General features: G+C 46.4%; 1 protein-coding gene across 2 annotated transcripts in view; it reads left to right on the top strand.

Moving 5' to 3' along the window:
* Nucleotides 1-20319, top strand: part of NLGN2 (neuroligin 2) — a 215868-nt gene that overhangs the window by 151311 nt on the left and 44238 nt on the right. For both annotated transcript variants that reach the window (XM_063449816.1, XM_063449817.1), the window contains 2 exons: nucleotides 18502-18651; nucleotides 18889-19074. In XM_063449816.1, the coding sequence (XP_063305886.1) occupies nucleotides 18502-18651; nucleotides 18889-19074 (336 nt within the window). The remainder of the gene's footprint in view (nucleotides 1-18501; nucleotides 18652-18888; nucleotides 19075-20319) is intronic.

Below are 20319 nucleotides of genomic sequence, written 5' to 3'. Positions count from 1 at the left end.
TGGGTGTAAATGGCGGTATGGAGATAAGGGTTATAGCTGGGTGTAAATGGCGGTATGGAGATAAGGGTTATAGCTGGGTGTAAATGGCGGTATGGAGGATAAGGGTTATAGCTGGGTGTAAATGGCGGTATGGAGGATAAGGGTTATAGCTGGGTGTAAATGGCGGTATGGAGGTAAGGATTATAGCTGGGTGTAAATGGCGGTATGGGGGATAAGGGTTACAGCTGGGTGTAAATGGCGGTATGGAGGATAAGGGTTATAGCTGGGTGTAAATGGCAGGATGGAGATAAGGGTTATAGCTGGGTGTAAATGGTGGTATGGAGATAAGGGTTATAGCTGGGTGTAAATGGCGGTATGGAGGATAAGGGTTATAGCTGGGTGTAAATGGCAGTATGGAGGATAAGGGTTATAGCTGGGTGTAAATGGCGGTATGGAGGATAAGGGTTATAGCTGGGTGTAAATGGCGGTATGGAGGTAAGGATTATAGCTGGGTGTAAATGGCAGTATGGAGGATAAGAGTTATAGCTGGGTGTAAATGGCGGTATGGGGGATAAGGGTTATAGCTGGGTGTAAATGGCGGTATGGGGGATAAGGGTTATAGCTGGGTGTAAATGGCAGTATGGGGGATAAGGGTTATAGCTGGGTGTAAATGGCGGTATGGAGGATAAGGGTTATAGCTGGGTGTAAATGGCGGTATGGAGATAAGGGTTATAGCTGGGTGTAAATGGCGGTATGGAGGATAAGGGTTATAGCTGGGTGTAAATGGCGGTATGGAGGATAAGGGTTATAGCTGGGTGTAAATGGCAGTATGGAGGATAAGGGTTATAGCTGGGTGTAAATGGTGGTATGAGGATAAGGGTTATAGCTGGGTGTAAATGGCGGTATGGGGGATAAGGGTTATAGCTGGGTGTAAATGGCAGTATGGAGGATAAGGGTTATAGCTGGGTGTAAATGGTGGTATGGAGATAAGGGTTATAGCTGGGTGTAAATGGCGGTATGGAGGATAAGGGTTATAGCTGGGTGTAAATGGCGGTATGGAGGATAAGGGTTATAGCTGGGTGTAAATGGCGGTATGGAGATAAGGGTTATAGCTGGGTGTAAATGGCGGTATGGAGGATAAGGGTTATAGCTGGGTGTAAATGGCGGTATGGAGGATAAGGGTTATAGCTGGGTGTAAATGGCAGTATGGAGGATAAGGGTTATAGCTGGGTGTAAATGGTGGTATGGAGATAAGGGTTATAGCTGGGTGTAAATGGCGGTATGGAGGATAAGGGTTATAGCTGGGTGTAAATGGTGGTATGGAGGATAAGGGTTATAGCTGGGTGTAAATGGCGGTATGGAGGATAAGGGTTATAGCTGGGTGTAAATGGCGGTATGGGGGATAAGGGTTATAGCTGGGTGTAAATGGCGGTATGGGGATAAGGGTTATAGCTGGGTGTAAATGGCGGTATGGGGGATAAGGGTTATAGCTGGGTGTAAATGGCAGTATGGAGGATAAGGGTTATAGCTGGATGTGAATGGCGGTATGGGGGATAAGGGTTATAGCTGGGTGTAAATGGCGGTATGGAGGATAAGGGTTATAGCTGGGTGTAAATGGCGGTATGAAGGATAAGGGTTATAGCTGGGTGTAAATGGCGGTATGGAGGATAAGGGTTATAGCTGGGTGTAAATGGCGGTATGGAGATAAGGGTTATAGCTGGGTGTAAATGGCGGTATGGAGGATAAGGGTTATAGCTGGGTGTAAATGGCGGTATGGAGGTAAGGATTATAGCTGGGTGTAAATGGCGGTATGGGGGATAAGGGTTACAGCTGGGTGTAAATGGCGGTATGGAGGATAAGGGTTATAGCTGGGTGTAAATGGCGGTATGGAGGTAAGGATTATAGCTGGGTGTAAATGGCGGTATGGGGATAAGGGTTATAGCTGGGTGTAAATGGCAGTATGGGGATAAGGGTTATAGCTGGGTGTAAATGGCAGTATGGGGATGAGGGTTATAGCTGGGTGTAAATGGCGGTATGGAGGATAAGGGTTATAGGTGGGTGTAAATGGCGGTATGGGGATAAGGGTTATAGCTGGGTGTAAATGGCGGTATGGAGGATAAGGATTATAGCTGGGTGTAAATGGCAGTATGGGGATAAGGGTTATAGCTGGGTGTAAATGGCAGTATGGAGGATAAGGGTTATAGCTGGGTGTAAATGGCGGTATGGAGGATAAGGGTTATAGCTGGGTGTAAATGGCAGTATGGGGATAAGGGTTATAGCTGGGTGTAAATGGCAGTATGGAGGATAAGGGTTATAGCTGGGTGTAAATGGCGGTATGGAGGATAAGGATTATAGCTGGGTGTAAATGGCAGTATGGGGATAAGGGTTATAGCTGGGTATAAATGGCGGTATGGAGGATAAGGGTTATAGCTGGGTGTAAATGGTGGTATGGAGATAAGGGTTATAGCTGGGTGTAAATGGCGGTATGGAGATAAGGGTTATAGGTGAGTGTAAATGGCGGTATGGAGGATAAGGGTTATAGCTGAGTGTAAATGGCGGTATGGAGGATAAGGGTTATAGCTGGGTGTAAATGGTGGTATGGAGATAAGGGTTATAGCTGGGTGTAAATGGCGGTATGGAGATAAGGGTTATAGCTGGGTGTAAATGGCAGGATGGAGATATGGGTTATAGCTGGGTGTAAATGGCGGTATGGAGGATAAGGGTTATAGCTGGGTGTAAATGGCAGTATGGAGGATAAGGGTTATAGCTGGGTGTAAATGGCGGTATGGAGGATAAGGGTTATAGCTGGGTGTAAATGGCGGTATGGAGGATAAGGGTTATAGCTGGGTGTAAATGGCAGTATGGAGGATAAGGGTTATAGCTGGGTGTAAATGGCGGTATGGAGGATAAGGGTTATAGCTGGGTGTAAATGGTGGTATGGAGGATAAGGGTTATAGCTGGGTGTAAATGGCGGTATGGAGATAAGGGTTATAGCTGGGTGTAAATGGCAGTATGGAGATAAGGGTTATAGCTGGGTGTAAATGGCGGTATGGGGGATAAGGGTTATAGCTGGGTGTAAATGGCGGTATGGAGATAAGGGTTATAGTTGGGTGTAAATGGCGGTATGGAGATAAGGGTTATAGCTGGGTGTAAATGGCAGTATGGAGATAAGGGTTATAGCTGGGTGTAAATGGCGGTATGGAGATAAGGGTTATAGCTGGGTGTAAATGGCGGTATGGAGGATAAGGGTTATAGCTGGGTGTAAATGGCAGTATGGGGGATAAGGGTTATAGCTGGGTGTAAATGGCGGTATGGAGATAAGGGTTATAGCTGGGTGTAAATGGTGGTATGGAGGATAAGGGTTATAGCTGGGTGTAAATGGCGGTATGGAGGATAAGGGTTATAGCTGGGTGTAAATGGCGGTATGGAGATAAGGGTTATAGCTGGGTGTAAATGGCAGGATGGAGATAAGGGTTATAGCTGGGTGTAAATGGTGGTATGGAGATAAGGGTTATAGCTGGGTGTAAATGGCGGTATGGAGGATAAGGGTTATAGCTGGGTGTAAATGGCGGTATGGAGATAAGGGTTACAGCTGGGTGTAAATGGCGGTATGGAGATAAGGGTTATAGCTGGGTGTAAATGGCGGTATGGAGGATAAGAGTTATAGCTGGGTGTAAATGGCGGTATGGGGGATAAGGGTTATAGCTGGGTGTAAATGGCGGTATGGAGGATAAGGGTTATAGCTGGGTGTAAATGGCGGTATGGAGGATAAGGGTTATAGCTGGGTGTAAATGGCAGTATGGAGGATAAGGGTTATAGCTGGGTGTAAATGGCAGTATGGAGGATAAGGGTTATAGCTGGGTGTAAATGGCGGTATGGGGGATAAGGGTTATAGCTGGGTGTAAATGGCGGTATGGGGATAAGGGTTATAGCTGGGTGTAAATGGCGGTATGGAGGATAAGGGTTATAGCTGGATGTGAATGGCGGTATGGGGGATAAGGGTTATAGCTGGGTGTAAATGGCGGTATGGAGGATAAGGGTTATAGCTGGGTGTAAATGGCGGTATGAAGGATAAGGGTTATAGCTGGGTGTAAATGGCGGTATGGAGGATAAGGGTTATGGCTGGGTGTAAATGGCGGTATGGAGATAAGGGTTATAGCTGGGTGTAAATGGCGGTATGGAGGATAAGGGTTATGGCTGGGTGTAAATGGCGGTATGAGGATAAGGGTTATAGCTGGGTGTAAATGGCGGTATGGAGGATAAGGGTTATGGCTGGGTGTAAATGGCGGTATGGAGATAAGGGTTATAGCTGGGTGTAAATGGCGGTATGGAGGATAAGGGTTATAGCTGGGTGTAAATGGCGGTATGGAGGTAAGGATTATAGCTGGGTGTAAATGGCGGTATGGGGGATAAGGGTTACAGCTGGGTGTAAATGGCAGTATGGGGGATAAGGGTTATAGCTGGGTGTAAATGGCAGTATGGAGGATAAGGGTTATAGCTGGGTGTAAATGGCAGTATGGAGGATAAGGGTTATAGCTGGGTGTAAATGGCGGTATGGAGGATAAGGGTTATAGCTGGGTGTAAATGGCGGTATGGAGGTAAGGATTATAGCTGGGTGTAAATGGCGGTATGGGGATAAGGGTTATAGCTGGGTGTAAATGGCGGTATTGGGGATGAGGGTTATAGCTGGGTGTAAATGACAGTATGGAGGATAAGGGTTATAGGTGGGTGTAAATGGCGGTATGGGGATAAGGGTTATAGCTGGGTGTAAATGGCGGTATGGAGGATAAGGATTATAGCTGGGTGTAAATGGCAGTATGGGGATAAGGGTTATAGCTGGGTGTAAATGGCAGGATGGAGATAAGGGTTATAGCTGGGTGTAAATGGCGGTATGGAGGATAAGGGTTATAGCTGGGTGTAAATGGCAGTATGGGGATAAGGGTTATAGCTGGGTGTAAATGGCGGTATGGAGGATAAGGATTATAGCTGGGTGTAAATGGCAGTATGGGGGATAAGGGTTATAGCTGGGTGTAAATGGCAGTATGGGGGATAAGGGTTATAGCTGGGTGTAAATGGCGGTATGGAGGATAAGGGTTATAGCTGAGTGTAAATGGCGGTATGGAGGATAAGGGTTATAGCTGGGTGTAAATGGTGGTATGGAGATAAGGGTTATAGCTGGGTGTAAATGGCAGGATGGAGATATGGGTTATAGCTGGGTGTAAATGGCAGTATGGGGATAAGGGTTATAGCTGGGTGTAAATGGCGGTATGGAGGATAAGGATTATAGCTGGGTGTAAATGGCAGTATGGGGGATAAGGGTTATAGCTGGGTGTAAATGGCAGTATGGGGGATAAGGGTTATAGCTGGGTATAAATGGCGGTATGGGGATAAGGGTTATAGCTGGGTGTAAATGGCAGGATGGAGATATGGGTTATAGCTGGGTGTAAATGGCAGTATGGGGATAAGGGTTATAGCTGGGTGTAAATGGCGGTATGGAGGATAAGGATTATAGCTGGGTGTAAATGGCAGTATGGGGGATAAGGGTTATAGCTGGGTGTAAATGGCAGTATGGGGGATAAGGGTTATAGCTGGGTATAAATGGCGGTATGGAGGATAAGGGTTATAGCTGAGTGTAAATGGCGGTATGGAGGATAAGGGTTATAGGTGGGTGTAAATGGCGGTATGGAGATAAGGGTTATAGCTGGGTGTAAATGGCGGTATGGAGATAAGGGTTATAGCTGGGTGTAAATGGCGGTATGGAGGATAAGGGTTATAGCTGGGTGTAAATGGCGGTATGGAGATAAGGGTTATAGCTGGGTGTAAATGGCGGTATGGAGATAAGGGTTATAGCTGGGTGTAAATGGCGGTATGGAGGATAAGGGTTATAGCTGGGTGTAAATGGCGGTATGGAGATAAGGGTTATAGCTGGGTGTAAATGGCGGTATGGAGATAAGGGTTATAGCTGGGTGTAAATGGCGGTATGGAGATAAGGGTTATAGCTGGGTGTAAATGGCGGTATGGAGGATAAGGGTTATAGCTGGGTGTAAATGGCGGTATGGAGGATAAGGGTTATAGCTGGGTGTAAATGGCGGTATGGAGGATAAGGGTTATAGCTGGGTGTAAATGGCGGTATGGAGATAAGGGTTATAGCTGGGTGTAAATGGCAGTATGGAGGATAAGGGTTATAGCTGGGTGTAAATGGCGGTGTGGGGATAAGGGTTATAGCTGGGTGTAAATGGCAGTATGGAGGATAAGGGTTATAGCTGGGTGTAAATGGCGGTATGGAGATAAGGGTTATAGCTGGGTGTAAATGGCAGTATGGAGGATAAGGGTTATAGCTGGGTGTAAATGGCAGTATGGGGATAAGGGTTATAGCTGGGTGTAAATGGCGGTGTGGGGATAAGGGTTATAGCTGGGTGTAAATGGCAGTATGGAGGATAAGGGTTATAGCTGGGTGTAAATGGCGGTATGGAGATAAGGGTTATAGCTGGGTGTAAATGGCAGTATGGAGGATAAGGGTTATAGCTGGGTGTAAATGGCGGTATGGAGATAAGGGTTATAGCTGGGTGTAAATGGCAGTATGGAGATAAGGGTTATAGGTGGGTGTAAATGGCGGTATGGAGGATAAGGGTTATAGCTGGGTGTAAATGGCGGTATGGAGATAAGGGTTATAGCTGGGTGTAAATGGCAGTATGGGGATAAGGGTTATAGCTGGGTGTAAATGGCGGTGTGGGGATAAGGATTATAGCTGGGTGTAATGGCGGTATGGAGGATAAGGGTTATAGCTGGGTGTAAATGGCAGTATGGGGATAAGGGTTATAGCTGGGTGTAAATGGCGGTGTGGGGATAAGGATTATAGCTGGGTGTAAATGGCGGTATGGAGGATAAGGGTTATAGCTGGGTGTAAATGGCGGTATGGAGATAAGGGTTATAGCTGGGTGTAAATGGCGGTATGGAGATAAGGGTTATAGCTGGGTGTAAATGGCGGTATGGAGGATAAGGGTTATAGCTGGGTGTAAATGGCGGTATGGAGATAAGGGTTATAGCTGGGTGTAAATGGCAGAATGGAGGATAAGGGTTATAGCTGGGTGTAAATGGCGGTATGGAGGATAAGGGTTATAGCTGGGTGTAAATGGCGGTATGGGGATAAGGGTTATAGCTGGGTGTAAATGGCGGTATGGAGGATAAGGGTTAGAGCTGGGTGTAAATGGCAGTATGGGGGATAAGGGTTATAGCTGGGTGTAAATGGTGGTATGGAGATAAGGGTTATAGCTGGGTGTAAATGGCAGTATGGGGGATAAGGGTTATAGCTGGGTGTAAATGGCGGTATGGGGGATAAGGGTTATAGCTGGGTGTAAATGGCGGTATGGAGGATAAGGGTTATAGCTGGGTGTAAATGGCGGTATGGAGGATAAGGGTTATAGCTGGGTGTAAATGGCGGTATGGAGGATAAGGGTTATAGCTGGGTGTAAATGGCGGTATGGGGATAAGGGTTATAGCTGGGTGTAAATGGCGGTATGGAGGATAAGGGTTAGAGCTGGGTGTAAATGGCAGTATGGGGGATAAGGGTTATAGCTGGGTGTAAATGGTGGTATGGAGATAAGGGTTATAGTTGGGTGTAAATGGCAGTATGGGGGATAAGGGTTATAGCTGGGTGTAAATGGCGGTATGGGGGATAAGGGTTATAGCTGGGTGTAAATGGCGGTATGGAGGATAAGGGTTATAGCTGGTTGTAAATGGCGGTATGGAGGATAAGGGTTATAGCTGGGTGTAAATGGCGGTATGGAGGATAAGGGTTATAGCTGGGTGTAAATGGTGGTATGGGGATAAGGGTTATAGCTGGGTGTAAATGGCGGTATGGAGGATAAGGGTTAGAGCTGGGTGTAAATGGCAGTATGGGGGATAAGGGTTATAGCTGGGTGTAAATGGTGGTATGGAGATAAGGGTTATAGCTGGGTGTAAATGGCAGTATGGGGGATAAGGGTTATAGCTGGGTGTAAATGGCGGTATGGAGGATAAGGGTTATAGCTGGGTGTAAATGGCGGTATGGAGATAAGGGTTATAGCTGGGTGTAAATGGCGGTATGGAGGATAAGGGTTATAGCTGGGTGTAAATGGCGGTATGGAGGATAAGGGTTATAGCTGGGTGTAAATGGCGGTATGGAGGATAAGGGTTATAGCTGGGTGTAAAAGGCGGTATGGAGGATGAGGGTTATAGCTGGGTGTAAATGGCAGTATGGGGGATAAGGGTTATAGCTGGGTGTAAATGGCGGTATGGGGGATAAGGGTTATAGCTGGGTGTAAATGGCAGTATGGAGGATAAGGGTTATAGCTGGGTGTAAATGGCGGTATGGAGGATAAGGGTTATAGCTGGGTGTAAATGGCAGTATGGAGGATAAGGGTTATAGCTGGGTGTAAATGGCGGTATGGAGGATAAGGGTTATAGCTGGGTGTAAATGGCGGTATGGAGGATAAGGGTTATAGCTGGGTGTAAATATTGGTATGGAGGATAAGGGTTATAGGTGGGTGTAAATGGCGGTATGAGGATAAGGGTTATAGCTGGGTGTAAATGGCGGTATGAGGATAAGGGTTATAGCTGGGTGTAAATGGTGGTATGGAGGATAAGGGTTATAGCTGGGCATAAATGGCGGTATGGAGGATAAGGGTTATAGCTGGGTGTAAATGGCGGTATGGGGATAAGGGTTATAGCTGGGAGTAAATGGCGGTATGAGGATAAGGGTTATAGCTGAGTGTAAATGGCAGTATGGGGGATAAGGGTTATAGCTGAGTGTAAATGGCGGTATGGAGGATAAGGATTATAGCTGGGTGTAAATGGCGGTATGGAGATAAGGGTTATAGCTGGGTGTAAATGGCGGTATGGGGATAAGGGTTATAGCTGGGTGTAAATGGCGGTATGGAGGATAAGGGTTATAGCTGGGTGTAAATGGCGGTATGGGGATAAGGGTTATAGCTGGGTGTAAATGGCGGTATGGGGGATAAGGGTTATAGCTGGGTGTAAATGGCAGTATGGAGGATAAGGGTTATAGCTGGGTGTAAATGGCGGTATGGAGGATAAGGGTTATAGCTGGGTGTAAATGGCGGTATGGAGGATAAGGGTTATAGCTGGGTGTAAATATTGGTATGGAGGATAAGGGTTATAGGTGGGTGTAAATGGCGGTATGAGGATAAGGGTTATAGCTGGGTGTAAATGGCGGTATGAGGATAAGGGTTATATCTGGGTGTAAATGGTGGTATGGAGGATAAGGGTTATAGCTGGGCATAAATGGCGGTATGGAGGATAAGGGTTATAGCTGGGTGTAAATGGTGGTATGGGGATAAGGGTTATAGCTGGGAGTAAATGGCGGTATGAGGATAAGGGTTATATCTGGGTGTAAATGGCGGTATGAGGATAAGGGTTATATCTGGGTGTAAATGGTGGTATGGAGGATAAGGGTTATAGCTGGGTGTAAATGGCGGTATGGAGATAAGGGTTATAGCTGGGTGTAAATGGCGGTATGGAGGATAAGGGTTATAGGTGGGTGTAAATGGCGGTATGGGGATAAGGGTTATAGGTGGGTGTAAATGGCAGTATGGAGGATAAGGGTTATAGCTGGGTGTAAATGGCGGTATGGAGGATAAGGGTTATAGCTGGGTGTAAATGGTGGTATGGGGATAAGGGTTATAGCTGGGTTTAAATGGCAGTATGGGGATAAGGGTTATAGCTGGGTGTAAATGGCGGTATGGAGGATAAGGGTTATAGCTGGGTGTAAATGGCAGTATGGAGGATAAGGGTTATAGCTGGGTGTAAATGGCGGTATGGAGATCAGGGTTATAGCTGGGTGTAAATGGCGGTATGGAGGATAAGGGTTATAGCTGGGTGTAAATGGCGGTATGGAGGATAAGGGTTATAGCTGGGTGTAAATGGCGGTATGGAGGATAAGGGTTATAGCTGGGTGTAAATGGCGGTATGGGGATAAGGGTTATAGCTGGGTGTAAATGGCGGTATGGGGGATAAGGGTTATAGCTGGGTGTAAATGGCGGTATGGGGATAAGGGTTATAGCTGGGTGTAAATGGCAGTATGGAGGATAAGGGTTATAGATGGGTGTAAATGGCGGTATGGAGGATAAGGGTTATAGCTGGGTGTAAATGGCAGTATGGGGGATAAGGGTTATAGGTGGGTGTAAATGGCGGTATGGAGGATAAGGGTTATAGCTGGGTGTAAATGGCGGTATGGAGGATAAGGGTTATAGCTGGGTGTAAATGGCGGTATGGGGATAAGGGTTATAGCTGGGTGTAAATGGCGGTATGAGGATAAGGGTTATAGGTGGGTGTAAATGGCGGTATGGAGGATAAGGGTTATAGCTGGGTGTAAATGGCGGTATGGAGGATAAGGGTTATAGCTGGGTGTAAATGGCGGTATGGAGGATAAGGGTTATAGCTGGGTGTAAATGGCGGTATGGGGATAAGGGTTATAGCTGGGTGTAAATGGCGGTATGAGGATAAGGGTTATATCTGGGTGTACATGGTGGTATGGAGGATAAGGGTTATAGCTGGGTGTAAATGGCGGTATGAGCATAAGGGTTATAGCTGGGTGTAAATGGCGGTATGATGATAAGGGTTATATCTGGGTGTAAATGGTGGTATGGAGGATAAGGGTTATAGCTGGGTGTAAATGGCGGTATGGGGATAAGGGTTATATCTGGGTGTAAATGGTGGTATGGAGGATAAGGGTTATAGCTGGGTGTAAATGGCGGTATGAGGATAAGGGTTATATCTGGGTGTAAATATTGGTATGGAGGATAAGGGTTATAGCTGGGTGTAAATGGCAGTATGGAGGATAAGGGTTATAGCTGGGTGTAAATGGCGGTATGGAGGATAAGGGTTATAGCTGGGTGTAAATGGCGGTATGGAGGATAAGGGTTATAGCTGGGTGTAAATATTGGTATGGAGGATAAGGGTTATAGGTGGGTGTAAATGGCGGTATGAGGATAAGGGTTATAGCTGGGTGTAAATGGCGGTATGAGGATAAGGGTTATAGCTGGGTGTAAATGGTGGTATGGAGGATAAGGGTTATAGCTGGGCATAAATGGCGGTATGGAGGATAAGGGTTATAGCTGGGTGTAAATGGCGGTATGGGGATAAGGGTTATAGCTGGGAGTAAATGGCGGTATGAGGATAAGGGTTATAGCTGAGTGTAAATGGTGGTATGGGGGATAAGGGTTATAGCTGAGTGTAAATGGCGGTATGGAGGATAAGGATTATAGCTGGGTGTAAATGGCGGTATGGAGATAAGGGTTATAGCTGGGTGTAAATGGCGGTATGGGGATAAGGGTTATAGCTGGGTGTAAATGGCGGTATGGAGGATAAGGGTTATAGCTGGGTGTAAATGGCGGTATGGGGATAAGGGTTATAGCTGGGTGTAAATGGCGGTATGGGGGATAAGGGTTATAGCTGGGTGTAAATGGCAGTATGGAGGATAAGGGTTATAGCTGGGTGTAAATGGCGGTATGGAGGATAAGGGTTATAGCTGGGTGTAAATGGCGGTATGGAGGATAAGGGTTATAGCTGGGTGTAAATATTGGTATGGAGGATAAGGGTTATAGGTGGGTGTAAATGGCGGTATGAGGATAAGGGTTATAGCTGGGTGTAAATGGCGGTATGAGGATAAGGGTTATATCTGGGTGTAAATGGTGGTATGGAGGATAAGGGTTATAGCTGGGCATAAATGGCGGTATGGAGGATAAGGGTTATAGCTGGGTGTAAATGGCGGTATGGGGATAAGGGTTATAGCTGGGAGTAAATGGCGGTATGAGGATAAGGGTTATATCTGGGTGTAAATGGCGGTATGAGGATAAGGGTTATATCTGGGTGTAAATGGTGGTATGGAGGATAAGGGTTATAGCTGGGTGTAAATGGCGGTATGGAGATAAGGGTTATAGCTGGGTGTAAATGGCGGTATGGAGGATAAGGGTTATAGGTGGGTGTAAATGGCGGTATGGGGATAAGGGTTATAGGTGGGTGTAAATGGCAGTATGGAGGATAAGGGTTATAGCTGGGTGTAAATGGCGGTATGGAGGATAAGGGTTATAGCTGGGTGTAAATGGTGGTATGGGGATAAGGGTTATAGCTGGGTTTAAATGGCAGTATGGGGATAAGGGTTATAGCTGGGTGTAAATGGCGGTATGGAGGATAAGGGTTATAGCTGGGTGTAAATGGCAGTATGGAGGATAAGGGTTATAGCTGGGTGTAAATGGCGGTATGGAGATCAGGGTTATAGCTGGGTGTAAATGGCGGTATGGAGGATAAGGGTTATAGCTGGGTGTAAATGGCGGTATGGAGGATAAGGGTTATAGCTGGGTGTAAATGGCGGTATGGAGGATAAGGGCTATAGCTGGGTGTAAATGGCGGTATGGGGATAAGGGTTATAGCTGGGTGTAAATGGCGGTATGGGGGATAAGGGTTATAGCTGGGTGTAAATGGCGGTATGGGGATAAGGGTTATAGCTGGGTGTAAATGGCAGTATGGAGGATAAGGGTTATAGATGGGTGTAAATGGCGGTATGGAGGATAAGGGTTATAGCTGGGTGTAAATGGCAGTATGGGGGATAAGGGTTATAGGTGGGTGTAAATGGCGGTATGGAGGATAAGGGTTATAGCTGGGTGTAAATGGCGGTATGGAGGATAAGGGTTATAGCTGGGTGTAAATGGCGGTATGGGGATAAGGGTTATAGCTGGGTGTAAATGGCGGTATGAGGATAAGGGTTATAGGTGGGTGTAAATGGCGGTATGGAGGATAAGGGTTATAGCTGGGTGTAAATGGCGGTATGGAGGATAAGGGTTATAGCTGGGTGTAAATGGCGGTATGGAGGATAAGGGTTATAGCTGGGTGTAAATGGCGGTATGGGGATAAGGGTTATAGCTGGGTGTAAATGGCGGTATGAGGATAAGGGTTATATCTGGGTGTACATGGTGGTATGGAGGATAAGGGTTATAGCTGGGTGTAAATGGCGGTATGAGCATAAGGGTTATAGCTGGGTGTAAATGGCGGTATGAGGATAAGGGTTATATCTGGGTGTAAATGGTGGTATGGAGGATAAGGGTTATAGCTGGGTGTAAATGGCGGTATGGGGATAAGGGTTATATCTGGGTGTAAATGGTGGTATGGAGGATAAGGGTTATAGCTGGGTGTAAATGGCGGTATGAGGATAAGGGTTATATCTGGGTGTAAATGGTGGTATGGAGGATAAGGGTTATAGCTGGGTGTAAATGGCGGTATGAGGATAAGGGTTATAGCTGGGTGTAAATGGCAGTATGGAGGATAAGGGTTATAGCTGGGTGTAAATGGCGGTATGGAGGATAAGGGTTATAGGTGGGTGTAAATGGCGGTATGGGGATAAGGGTTATAGGTGGGTGTAAATGGTGGTATGGAGGATAAGGGTTATAGCTGGGTGTAAATGGCAGTATGGAGGATAAGGGTTATATCTGGGTGTAAATGGCGGTATGGAGATCAGGGTTATAGCTGGGTGTAAATGGCGGTATGGAGGATAAGGGTTATAGCTGGGTGTAAATGGCAGTATGGAGGATAAGGGTTATAGCTGGGTGTAAATGGCGGTATGGAGATCAGGGTTATAGCTGGGTGTAAATGGCGGTATGGGGGATAAGGGTTATAGCTGGGTGTTAATGGCGGTATGGGGGATAAGGGTTATAGCTGGGTGTAAATGGCGGTATGGAGGATAAGGGTTATAGCTGGGTGTAAATGGTGGTATGGAGATAAGGGTTATAGCTGGGTGTAAATGGCAGTATGGAGGATAAGGGTTATAGCTGGTTGTAAATGGCGGTATGGAGATCAGGGTTATAGCTGGGTGTAAATGGCGGTATGGGGATAAGGGTTATAGCTGGGTGTAAATTGCGGTATTGGGGATAAGGGTTATAGCTGGGTGTAAATGGCGGTATCGAGGATAAGGGTTATAGCTGGGTGTAAATGGCGGTATGGGGATAAGGGTTATAGCTGGGTGTAAATGGCGGTATGGGGATAAGGGTTATAGCTGGGTGTAAATGGCGGTATGGAGGATAAGGGTTATAGCTGGGTGTAAATGGCAGTATGGAGGATAAGGTTTATAGCTGGGTGTAAATGGCAGTATGGAGGATAAGGGTTATAGCTGGGTGTAAATGGCGGTATGGGGATAAGGGTTATAGCTGGGTGTAAATGGCGGTATTGGGGATAAGGGTTATAGCTGGGTGTAAATGGCGGTATGGAGGATAAGGGTTATAGCTGGGTGTAAATGGCGGTATGAAGGATAAGGGTTATAGCTGGGTGTAAATGGCGGTATGGAGATAAGGGTTATAGCTGGGTGTAAATGGCGGTATGGAGATAAGGGTTATAGCTGGGTGTAAATGGCGTTATGGGGGATAAGGGTTATAGCTGGGTGTAAATGGCGATATGGAGATAAGGGTTATAGCTGGGTGTAAATGGCGGTATGAAGGATAAGGGTTATAACTGGGTGTAAATGGCGGTATGGATTATAAGGATTATAGCTGGGTGTAAATGGCAGTATGGAGGATAAGGGTTATAGCTGGGTGTAAATGGCGGTATGGAGGATAAGGGTTATAGCTGGGTGTAAATGGTGGTATGGAGGATACGGGTTATAGTTGGGTGTAAATGGCGGTATGGGGGATAAGGGTTATAGTTTGGTGTAAATGGCGGTATGGAGGATAAGGGTTATAGCTGGGTGTAAATGGCAGTATGGAGGATAAGGGTTATAGTTGGGTGTATATGGCGGTATGGAGGATAAGGGTTATAGCTGGGTGTAAATGGCGGTATGGAGGATAAGGGTTATAGCTGGGTGTAAATGGCGGTATGGAGGATAAGGGTTATAGCTGGGTGTAAATGGCGGTATGGAGATCAGGGTTATAGCTGGGTGTAAATGGCAGTATGGAGGATAAGGGTTATAGCTGGGTGTAAATGGCGGTATGGAGATCAGGGTTATAGCTGGGTGTAAATGGCGGTATGGAGGAAAAGGGTTATAGCTGGGTGTAAATGGCGGTATGGAGGATAAGGGTTATAGCTGGGTGTAAATGGCGGTATGGAGATAAGGGTTATAGCTGGGTGTAAATGGCGGTATGGAGATAAGGGTTATAGCTGGGTGTAAATGGCGGATCGAGGATAAGGGTTATACCTGGGTGTAAATGGCGGTATGGAGGATAAGGGTTATAGCTGGGTGTAAATGGCGGTAATGGGGATAAGGGTTATAGCTGGGTGTAAATGGCAGTATGGGGGATAAGGGTTATAGCTGGGTGTAAATGGCGTTATGGAGGATAAGGGTTATAGCTGGGTGTAAATGGCGGTATTGGGGATAAGGGTTATAGCTGGGTGTAAATGGCGGTATGGAGATAAGGGTTATAGCTGGGTGTAAATGGCGGTATGGAGATAAGGGTTATAGCTGGGTGTAAATGGCGGTATGGAGATAAGGGTTATAGCTGGGTGTAAATAGCAGTATGGAGGATAAGGGTTATAGCTGGGTGTAAATGGCGGTATGGAGGATAAGGGTTATAGCTGGGTGTAAATGGCGGTATGGAGGATAAGGGTTATAGCTGGGTGTAAATGGCGGTATGGAGATAAGGGTTATAGCTGGGTGTAAATAGCAGTATGGAGGATAAGGGTTATAGCTGGGTGTAAATGGCGGTATGGAGGATAAGGGTTATAGCTGGGTGTAAATGGCGGTATGGAGGATAAGGGTTATAGCTGGGTGTAAATGGCGGTATGGAGGATAAGGGTTATAGCTGGGTGTAAATGGCGGTATGGAGGATAAGGGTTATAGCTGGGTGTAAATGGCGGTATGGAGATAAGGGTTATAGCTAGGTGTAAATGGCGGTATGGGGGATAAGGGTTATAGCTGGGTGTAAATGGCGGTATGGAGGATAAGGGTTATGGCTGGGTGTAAATGGCGGTATGGAGATAAGGGTTATAGCTGGGTGTAAATGGCGGTATGGAGGATAAGGGTTATAGCTGGGTGTAAATGGCGTTATGGAGGATAAGGGTCATAGCTGGGTGTAAATGGCGGTATGAAGGATAAGGGTTATAGCTGGGTGTAAATGGCGGTATGGAGATAAGGGTTATAGCTGGGTGTAAATGGCGGTATGGAGATAAGGGTTATAGCTGGGTGTAAATGGCGGTATGGAGATAAGGGTTATAGCTGGGTGTAAATAGCAGTATGGAGGATAAGGGTTATAGCTGGGTGTAAATGGCGGTATGGAGGATAAGGGTTATAGCTGGGTGTAAATGGCGGTATGGAGGATAAGGGTTATAGCTGGGTGTAAATGGCGGTATGGAGGATAAGGGTTATAGCTGGGTGTAAATGGCGGTATGGAGGATAAGGGTTATAGCTGGGTGTAAATGGCGGTATGGAGGATAAGGGTTATAGCTGGGTGTAAATGGCGGTATGGAGATAAGGGTTATAGCTAGGTGTAAATGGCGGTATGGGGGATAAGGGTTATAGCTGGGTGTAAATGGCGGTATGGGGATAAGGGTTATAGCTGGGTGTAAATGGCGGTATGGGGGATAAGGGTTATAGCTGGGTGTAAATGGTGAGGTTGGTACTGCAGATATTGCAGAGGAAGATCGGGTTGTTTCGGCAGATGTTGTGTAGGGGTAGAAGGGAGACTGGTAGGGCAGAAGGGTGAGGTTTGAGGGGCATATATTGTGTGGGGGTAGAAGGTGATGTTTAAGGGGCAGATATTGTATGGGGGTGGAAGGTGAGGTTTGAAGGGTAGAAGGTATTGTGTGAGGGTAGAAGGTTTGAAGGGTAGAAGGTTTGAAGGGTAGAAGGTATTGTGTGAGGGTAGAAGGTGAGGTTTGAAGGGTAGAAGGTATTGTGTGAGGGTAGAAGGTATTGTGTGAGGGTAGAAGGTATTGTGTGAGGGTAGAAGGTATTGTGTGAGGGTAGAAGGTATTGTGTGAGGGTAGAAGGTGAGGTTTGAAGGGTAGAAGGTATTGTGTGAGGGTAGAAGGTATTGTGTGAGGGTAGAAGGTGAGGTTTGAAGGGTAGAAGGTATTGTGTGAGGGTAGAAGGTATTGTGTGGGGGTAGAAGGTGAGGTTTAAAGGGCAGATATTGTATGGGGGTGGAAGGTGAGGTTTGAAGGGTAGAAGGTGAGGTTTGAAGGGCAGATGTAGCCAATTTGTTTGAGTAGATACTGGGGAGATAAGCTGTATGTAAAACGAATTGACAGAGGGAGCAAAAGGAACATTTGATAGGGGAAGGGCAAGTGCCCCAGATCTGTGAGAAGGGCATCTGCTCCCCCCACCCCCTTCTCATTATGACTTTCTGACTAATTAATGCTCTCAAATTTGAGCCTGATTAATTAAGCTCTGTTACCATGGAAAAATGAGAGATGTTTGTAGACTTTTGGCAGAAGAAGAGTTAAGGGGGAAATGTTCTGCAGTACACTGCTGGGATATTGGGAGATATACTCTGCATTACTTGGCCAGGAAAGAGCACAGGAAGAGATGCTCTGCAGTATTCTGCTAGTATAGCACATGCATGGAGATGATCTGCAATAGTATATCAGATTAGAGAATAAAGAGAGATTATTGCAGTACTTTGTCAGCATAAAATATAAGGGGACATGCTCTGTTGTGGCGTCTGAGGTTAGAGAATACGAAGAGATGCTCTGCAGTACAATTCAAGGATAAGGAGAGATACTCTGCAGTTCTATTCGAGGATAAGGAGAGATACTCTGCAGTTCTATTCAAGGATAGAGGATAAGGAGAGATACTCTGCAGTTCTATTCAAGGATAGAGGATAAGGAGAGATACTCTGCAGTTCTATTCAAGGATAGAGGATAAGGAGAGATACTCTGCAGTTCTATTCGAGGATAAGGAGAGATACTCTGCAGTTCTATTCGAGGATAAGGAGAGATACTCTGCAGTTCTATTCAAGGATAGAGGATAAGGAGAGATACTCTGTAGTTCTATTGAAGGATAGAGGATAAGGAGAGATACTCTGTAGTTCTTTTCAAGGATAGAGGATAAGGAGAGATACTCTGTAGTTCTTTTCAAGGATAGAGGATAAGGAGAGATACTCTGTAGTTCTATTGAAGGATAGAGGATAAGGAGAGATACTCTGCAGTTCTTTTCAAGGATAGAGGATAAGGAGAGATACTCTGTAGTTCTATTCAATGATAGAGGATAAGGAGAGATACTCTGCAGTGGGAGTTAAAATCGAAGAGCAGTGGAGGATTTAATTAAGAGAGGTTCTGCAATGTTGAGGAGCAAAGGAGAGATGATCTGCAGTAGTGATAATTAAAATGGTCTTGATGTATGAAATGTTCTGCTGCAGTGAAAATAATTTGCCCTGAAGTATGGGGGGTGTTCTGCAGCGCTGTGCCAGACCAGGAAGAAAGAGAGATACTCTGCTGTGGGGGGAATTAAGGGAGAGATGCTCTGCAGGTCCCCTGCTACCCAGTCATGCTATGGTTACTGAATGGTCAGAGCTCCCTAAGTGTGTTCTCCTCTCACCCCCCCAGATATCCGTGACAGCGGGAAGAAGCCCGTGATGCTTTTTATCCATGGCGGATCCTACATGGAGGGAACAGGCAATATGTTCGACGGCAGTGTCCTGGCTGCGTATGGAAACGTCATTGTGGTCACTATGAATTACCGCTTGGGAGTACTGGGTATGTTCCAGGGAAAATGGCGTCTGGGCTAGGATGTGGTATGCAGGCTTCCGGTGTGAGTAATTGGGTGCAGTGCGTGTACTGAGCGTTGGTGGGTCTTCTGACCGTCTCAATTAACATTACAGAGGAAACTGAACTAAGGGATGAAACATTGGCTTGTTCTTCTTACAGATTTGTGGCCAGTTACTCTATAAAGGATGTGAATATTAATCACAGTGAAGGGCTTTCTCGTTTCAGGGTTCATGAGCACCGGTGACCCAGCAGCTAAAGGAAACTATGGGCTCCTTGACCAGATCCAGGCATTGCGATGGTTGGAGGAGAACGCTGCACATTTTGGTGGTGATCCTGAGAGGATTACCATCTTTGGATCAGGGGCCGGAGCTTCGTGTGTCAGCCTTCTCATTCTCTCCCACCACTCTGAAGGTAAGTAGCAATCTGCACCAATCGGTAAACAGTTCAAGTATACTTATGCCTTTCTACTCTTGACCAAATGATGTCCTGCAACAGATATTAAAGTAAAACTACTGTGGTGGAACCGCTGCCTGTTCGTGGGTTTTCTCTCTTTTTTACATGTATTTCCCCTGTATGTTCACTTATTGTGCCCGCTCCCTGTTCGGGAGGATTTCCGCAAAGGGAATTCATTCACCTCCCGAACGGGAACCACCCCAATCCCTCATTTAGAATGTTAGGTTAGAATGTTCACACCTTGCAACGTAAGTGTCAAAACCGCAAGGGAAACAATTAATGAGTGCTTCCATGGGTGGCTACCGTTTGTATAGATGAAGGCCACCAGGGGGAGCATTCGTGGATTGTTTCCCGACTCGTTCGTCTCCCGAACGAGGACCCCCCCGGTGCCCCATTAGAATGTTCGAACCAATTAATCAGAATGCTCGCACTCGCAACATAGGTGTGAAACCGCAAGGGAAGTAATTAATGAGTGCTTCCATGGGTGGCCGCCGTTCGCATAGACGAACGCCGGCCAGGGGGAGCATTCATTCCCCGAAAGGAGACGCTTCCCTTGTCTGGGTTTCACACCAGTACCTCGCGAACGGAGACTAGTCGATCGAGGAACCAAAGCGAGGGTCCCTAAGATTGGTGTGGGAACTTTTGGGGCACTGGCGAGTTTGGCGGGCTCTCAGACCAAAAGACCAGCTTTTTTCCCTCGGGCGGGCTTTTCTGTGCCTGGGAGACAGAGAAACGGTCCAATTTCTTGGGAAGAAGACGGTTGGTGTGGGAAACCCTGTGGGTTTAGTGGTGGGCTTTGGGGACAAAGGGGGCAGACTCTCTTCCCGCGCTGGGACCCCAAGGAGGGGGGAGGATCTTGGGATGGGTCCTTGCATGTTTGTGTGGTAAAGCCCTTGCACGAGGTTATGCATAAAAGCCTTGTGTGGCCAATAAAATTCTGTTGTACCTCCAGGACTGTGTGTATAGCGCCAACTTATTCTGCAGCGCTATACAATATTATGAAGGGGGAAATTAATAATAAATGAGACAATTACTAAATGTTACAGGAACAATAGGTTGATGAGCATGTGAGAGATTACAAAATGGATGCTATAGAATATTCTGCAACACCACAGGATCCTCCTTTAGTGATCTTGTACCAGACGCATCTGTTACATTTATTACAAAAGATTCCTTTGTCACAGAGTTACCTACACCAGGCGC

Source organism: Pelobates fuscus, chromosome 3, assembly GCF_036172605.1.
Source record: "Pelobates fuscus isolate aPelFus1 chromosome 3, aPelFus1.pri, whole genome shotgun sequence".
NCBI classification, from domain to species: Eukaryota; Metazoa; Chordata; class Amphibia; order Anura; family Pelobatidae; genus Pelobates; species Pelobates fuscus.
Note: the sequence above shows the minus strand (reverse complement) of the source record. Positions and strands in the feature narration are given on the sequence as shown.